Source organism: Grammomys surdaster, unplaced genomic scaffold (genome assembly GCF_004785775.1).
Source record: "Grammomys surdaster isolate TR1022 unplaced genomic scaffold, NIH_TR_1.0 203, whole genome shotgun sequence".
Taxonomy (NCBI): domain Eukaryota; kingdom Metazoa; phylum Chordata; class Mammalia; order Rodentia; family Muridae; genus Grammomys; species Grammomys surdaster.
Genome location: NW_021604648.1, coordinates 4,534,317 through 4,541,238, shown reverse-complemented (window position 1 = coordinate 4,541,238; position 6,922 = coordinate 4,534,317). Strand labels below are relative to the sequence as shown.

At 46.6% G+C, this 6,922-nt stretch overlaps 1 protein-coding gene across 5 annotated transcripts in view; it reads left to right on the top strand.

Annotated features, from left to right (window-relative positions):
• Tenm4 (teneurin transmembrane protein 4) overlaps positions 1–6,922 on the top strand; it is a 725,631-nt gene that overhangs the window by 664,168 nt on the left and 54,541 nt on the right. For 4 of the 5 annotated variants that reach the window (XM_028770607.1, XM_028770604.1, XM_028770608.1 and 1 more), the window contains 2 exons: positions 2,334–2,583; positions 5,159–5,179. In XM_028770607.1, coding sequence (XP_028626440.1) covers positions 2,334–2,583; positions 5,159–5,179 — 271 coding nt within the window. The remainder of the gene's footprint in view (positions 1–2,333; positions 2,584–5,158; positions 5,180–6,922) is intronic. The other variant, XM_028770606.1, reaches the window with a different exon arrangement.

Here is a 6,922-nt window from a genome sequence, read left to right as displayed (position 1 = left end):
CAAGGCTAGAGGGGAAAGAGAAGGCAATGGACTAGGTGAATGGGATTAAAGTACACTGTGTGTGTACGAAATGGGAAAAACAAGAAACTAGCTTTGGCTCTCAGTATCCAAAATTTTGAAGTAACAGAACTGTGATGGAGCTAAATTTTGTTTCTCACTCACTTGTACCCCGCTGGAGGCAGCTTATCGTGGGCTGCAGGCTCAGAATGTGAAGTTCCTCTGTTCTCCTTGTTCATCATGGCCTTTACCCCAAGGTCACAGTCCAAGCTGACTACTTCAAATCCAGCCTGCACATCTTGCTGATGTAGGAACATCATCAAGGAGAAGGAAAAGGACCACGCCCTAGGCCCTTCCAGTGTGGGGATGCTGCCCAGCAGATGATCACAGCATCAACACTTAGGAGCCACTGGCCAAGACTCAGTCACAGAAGAGGCTGACTGCTCCAGGCAGACATGTGGCCAGCTAGGTGTCGGGAATTATGTTCTCTACAGAAGAGGAAAGGGTGGATGGGCCATCGGTGGATAGCTGGAAAGGCTTTCCTTACACTCTGTGCATATATAGAAACTATACTCTATAGAGAGAGCATCACATGTCATCAGATGCACACTTCAGAAACTAATACTAGAGAAAACACTTCAGTGTATTTAGAAAAACTATGCTACACCTCCACTCCACACTGTGCAAAATAAATTTTAATTTAGTTTTCAACATCTAAATGTGAAAATACTCTAAAATTAATAGAAGAAAGTATAAGCCAGTTTTAAATATCAAGAAAGGATTACAGAAAAACTTAAACAGCACAAACTTGGTCTTAGAAAAATAACTGATTAGACTAAGTAAAATTTAAAATTTAAATTAAACCCTTCAATAAAGGACATGGTTTGGGCAAAGCTAGGGAAGATGGCAAATTGAAGGAGATTCTTGTGACCTATAGGATCCCAGTCCTACTCAGGTATCATAGAAACAGGTATGGCAGGAGAGACAGTCAACCTGGAAGCTGTGGCCATACACAGATGAAAGGGGATGGTCAGGAATGGTGAAACCATGTAGATATGTGTGAGAAAGAAGACAAGTAGCTGAGGTCATTCAAATGAGTCCCTTCATCTGGTTAGTGGGAAACTGAGGCCCCAGAGCAGTGTGAGTAATACAGACACTTGAGATCTCTGCAAGCTGGAGGATCATCCTGTCAGCTGTAAGACCAGGTAAAAACCTGGGTCTGTGCTGGTGAGCAGAGACTGTGTTTCCCTCCTTTATTTCAATAAACATTTATTGGTATCTATTCCTCAGATGCTATACTAGGCACTGGGGATATAGAAATGAAAAAGACATGAGCTCTACACTTGAAATTGTACTGGTGGGAAGAGGGGAAAGGAAGCATGTACACCTAAGAATCTGTGCTGTACACAGATTCAGACTGAGTCCGGTGAAGATGCATTAGCCTGGATGGTCAAAAGCTGGGGCTGAAGCTCAGTCAGTAAAGTATTGGTCTTGAGAGCACAAGAACCTGAGTTCTTATCCCCAGAGTCCAAGTAAAAAAATGCCAGAAAAGGGTGGGCACTGGAATGATGGCCCAGCCAATAAGAGCCTATGTTCTTGGGTTCAATTCCTAGTGCCCACACAATGGCTCCTAGCCATCTATAACTCCAGTTCTAGGGAATCCAATCCTCTGCTCTCTTCTGGCCTCCAGGGGCAGCAGACACACATGTGATACACACACATACATATAGGCAAAACACTTTTATACCTAAAACATATCTTTTAAAATGCTATGCATGGTGGAATAAGCTTTCAATCCAACCCCTGAAAAGGAGAAGACAGAGAGATCCCTGGGGTTCAATGACAAGCTGGCCTTGTTTATTTGGCACGTTCCAGGATATGAGAGGCCCTGCATCAAAAAATTAGGAAGATAGCACCAGAAGTTGTCCTGTGGCCTCCATATACACCTACATACACCTGCACACATATGCACATGTGCCTATAAACACACATGCATGCATGCAGACACCACAAACACACATACACATGACGGTGGCAGAGAGTGGATGTATTTTGGGCCTGCCCACTTTCTGTCTGTGGGGCCTTGGCTAAACTGCTGGCATACTCCGTCTGTCATAACAGTGGTAACAGTGCCATCTCATAGGCCTAGAATGAGAATTCAGTCAGTAACCAATGGAGCCTCTTAGGGAACCCTGGGTTTCACTATGGTAAGACAAGTCTCAAAGTGTTTGGCCAAGGCCTCATATCCTTTGCAAAATCAAGATAACATTAGTCAACCAAAGGAAGAGGGACCCAGCCTCTGTTCCCTCACTCACGCGTATCTCTCCCTGTCCCAGGCATCCTGCACAAGGGGAATGGAGAAAACCAGTTCGTGTCCCAGCAGCCACCAGTCATCGGCAGCATCATGGGCAACGGGCGCAGGAGGAGCATCTCCTGCCCTAGCTGCAATGGCCTTGCTGATGGCAACAAGCTCCTGGCCCCCGTGGCCCTCACCTGTGGCTCTGACGGGAGTCTGTACGTGGGAGACTTCAATTACATCCGTAGGATCTTCCCCTCTGGAAATGTCACCAACATCCTGGAGATGAGGTATGTAAGGGAATATCTTCCCTGTGGTTCCTTGTAATGTCCCCTTGCCATCGTGAGGCCAAACAGCCCTACCCATGGGGACCAGAGAAGTAGGTCAAGACAAAGCTCGATGTCCAGACGATGTGAGAGGCTGCTGATGGCTGAAAATGAGTCCCCTTGGAGCCACCAAACCTTTTTTCTGCATTTAACCAATAGAATCAGTTACAAGAGTCTTTTTGTAAGAACAAAGGATCCACAGCAAGTAAATGTCACTCAGTTTTGCCCTGTTCCTTTTTGTTCCTCAGAAGCGGTTACCTCAGGCCAGAGTTGAAATGAAATGAAGCCCAAGGCTTATGCAGGCTCTCTGGGTGGAGCAGAAGCACAGGGAGAGACTCTCACAATGACCCTCAGCTGGCAGACAGCTCTCGAGTTTGCATTTTTCCCGATGCCCCTGAGCCAGGTCTCTTTAGAACCAAAGCCCTGTCATGAGATGGACTCTGTGGTTAAAGGGAGACTGTGCTTCAGAGACAGGGGAGCCCTACTCTCAATTTCAAAAGACATTTTAGAAAGCTTTTGATAGCTGTATTGGAGCAAAAAATTCACCCATGTCCTTGTTTGGAACCACAGTAAGCAAGACATGATTTGGGATGGAAGGGCATCCTCCAAAGTGGATGGCAGGGAGGTAGGGCTGTTAACCCGTGTGACAGTTCTGTAAGGTCCTACCTATTATCAACCTTTGGCAAACAGGGGAAGCAAGCTCAGAGAACTTAAAGTACATGTTCAAAGTCCAGCATCTAGAACCCAAACCTAGAAGACTGTTACACAGCCCAGCCACCCAGCATGATGAGAGCCATGCCCCACCCACCCACCTACCCCCTCGTTATTCTCTGTTGGATACACATCATTATGCAGCTCACACATAAAAGGAGGCAAAGCATGCTGTCTGGCTGTCAGACACCACAGTCCTGAGGACCATGAGCGTCGTCCATCCCCACACAGGTCAACTGGGGAAGCTCGAGGAGGCTCCCGTGCTGTGGGTACCTAGGAAATCGCATGTCAGGCTGGGTGAGGTACCTGACTCCAGGAGAATATTCTTTGCCCTTTTTACTTGTTATGAGGTTAATGCACAGGCACTGGTCAGGGAAGAAGGACCCCTGACTGTACTTGCTTCAGTCAGAAGAACATAATGAGTGACAGGAGCAAAGGACCAAGGGTCAGCTCAATGTAGCAGAGAAGCTGTGTGACTTTGAGCAAACTTTTAAATTCTGGGCCTCCCATTTTCTTTTTTGTTTTTTTAAATTGGATATTTTATCCCCCCACCCCCATCCCCGGACAGGGTTTCTCTGTGTATCTCTGGCTGTCCTGGAACTCATTCTGTAGACCAGGCTGGCCTTGAACTCAGAAATCCGCCTGCCTCTTCCTCCTGAGTGCTGGGATTAAAGGCGTGCCCCGCCACCGCCCTGCCCAGAGGATATTTTCTTTATTTACATTTCAAATGTTATCCCCTTTCCAGGTCTCCCCTCCAGAACCTCCCTATTCCATTCCCCCTACCTCTTCCTCTATGAGGGTGCTCCCCCACCTATCCGCCCACTCTCTCCTTCATTCCCCTACACTGGAGCATTGAACCCCCTCAGGCCCAAGGGGCCACTCCACTTATGTCCAACAAGGCCATCCTCTGCTACATATGCAGCCGGAGCCACGGGTCCCTCCATGTGGACTCTTTGGTTGGTGGTTTAGTCCCCAGGAGCTCCAGGAGATCTGGCCTATTGTCACTGTTGTTCCCCCCCCCCATGGGACTGCAAGCCCCCTCAGCTCCTTCAGTCCCTTCCCCAACTCCTCACTCAGTGGACCTTTGCACTCAGTCCAGTGGTTGGCAGCAAGCATCTGCCTCTGTATTTGTCGGGCTCTGTGTAGTTTGGTGACTGTATATGGGATGGATCCCCAGGTGGGATAGTCTCTGGATGTGGGCCTCCCATCTTCATATCCTCCAAATAAAATATCCTAGTTTCTCTCTCTTCTTCCCACTACTGTTGGGGATCATGCAAGAAGGGATGAAAGAAATAAACAAAATTAGGGAAGAACTCAATGTATTATCACCCAGTCCTTTCCTGCTGGGCTCTGTCTCTGTGTCACACCCTCCCTAATTACATTCATTCTCCAGTCCCGTGCCATATTTTGGCTCTTGGTAGGCTCCCCACGTTTTGAAGACTGTCATAGAGAAGCACGCATGCAGAGACCTGAAACAGCAAGCCTGTATATCTCTCTGGGTGTCTATGCAGAGAAGAGAATCAACTGCTCCTCTCTCTTCTGAGTCCCCACTGAAGCAGCACACTGTATCAGGCCCGTCTTCTTCCCAGAGTCAGCAGTATGGTGCAGGTGGAGCTGGGCCTCCTCTGTGATATGTAGCTGCTTGTAAGTGAACTCACTGACAAGGAGTATCCAATATAAAATGTATCAGTGTCATGGCTAAGTCTGTATTTATTACAGTGTTGTACAGTACCACTGCTGTCAAGTTTTCAGCTGCTAATAATGCTTCTAACCCTGCTGCTAACACCTCGTTCTTTCTTCTATTCCCTGCTCTCCTGTCTTCTGTCAGAAATAAAGATTTCAGACATAGGTAAGCCAACCAGTGGAGAATTTCCTGCCTCTCCCCTGCCTTGTTGCATGCTGTATGGTAAGCCACACCTGTCAGTTTCAGATGGCTCAATGACAAAGGAACCCTGTGTGGTTAGAAGCTGATAGGAGATAATTGGTACAATTAGAACACCCAACTCCTAGTGGTGGGGTAGGTGGCAAAGATCCGAATTCCTTGTACCTTTGGTAAAGTGAGACACTTGTCCTGTAGTCTGTAGATGTGACAGACGAGAGTAATAGGGGAGGTACTTGAGTGGGCCCTCCTGCATAATCCTGAGACTAGCACATCATCTAGACTGTTGAGTGAGTGTCTGGCCATGGTGGGACATGCCGAGACCTTCTTAAGCAGGTAAGGAATATGACAATAGGTAGGTTTCAGATCTCAAAGTCAGAGCCCTTGGAATGCCAGGGGTCCCTGCAGAGGCTCTTCACAGTGACTCCATGCAGAGAACAGTCCTCACACAGAACAGATTTGAAAACTGAGCATGAGCAGATAGAGCTATGGTTTGCACAGCCACCAGGGTGACTCTCAGCTGTCTGCGGAAGACTCAGACCAAAATGATGCATGGGATGGGCCTATAAAAGACGGCTCTTTGGGATACTGAAGAGTCAGACAAAGCCCGAGCCAGCAGTCCTTTCTGAATTCACTCCCATATGTAAGTAGGTACATGTGTGTGCACATGTTACTTTAAGTAGTAATTCATACATGTGGAGTACTTGCTGCATAACAGAGTTAGACAGTTTACATGAATACCATCTTATATCTGATCCACCCCATGAGATGGACAACTGTGGTTATTTCCAGTTTACAGATAAGGGAACTGAAGCTCCCCAGAGGTATAGCCCTGAAATAATTGCTTCATCTCTGAACTTCCATTTTTATCTTGGAGTTATTAACAATTACTCTAAGGATCAAAAAGGATCTCTGCAAACTATTCAGAGAAGTTCCAAAAATTGCTATGGAGAGACATGTTACCAGTGGTTGTAGTAACTGTTACAATCTCTATACATTGGTTTTATAATTAGCATATTACAATTCATTATAATTATGATAAGCATGATGATAAGATACCTCCATTTTTCCCCCAAAAGGGGAACTGAGTCCTCTTACAGCCAAGAATGCATATAAGAAGTTAAAGTCAACAGAGATTGGGACCAAAAATAAAAGCAAGAAGGAACACCGGTGATCAAACCTTAAACTCTAAGCTTCAGGGCAGCCAAAGTCACCATGGGAGCATACGTGATGTCCTGGTTCACACTGCCACCAATGGGGAAAGCATGTGCTTCCCAGAACAGAAATGTCCTTCATTCACACTGAATCCCGTGTCACATGAGCTCCATACGGGTGATACTGGACTGTCCACTGTCCTGTCCTCTCCATTTCTGTATCACAGAGGTATGCTTCATGTGTGCCTTAAGTTAAAACCTGGCATCTAACACTGAGTCATTCAGTCCATGGTAGCATCTTGCCCCCTCACCCCAGGACATAGCTGTGGTACTGGCAGACACAGCTGGGAAGTCTTGCACCATGTAGCATTGGCTGACCAGTCAGCTTTTGTGATTTCCATTCCCTATCAGTTGAAAATGTTTGTCTCTGTGTGTGTGTGTGAATATGTGCAGGTCTGTGTGGTTGTATGAACTTCTGATCTTCAGTGATCTTTTGATCATAGTATGGAATCAAAACCAAGCCCCTGGCTTCTTTCAACCCATTGCTTTCTTAGGTGAG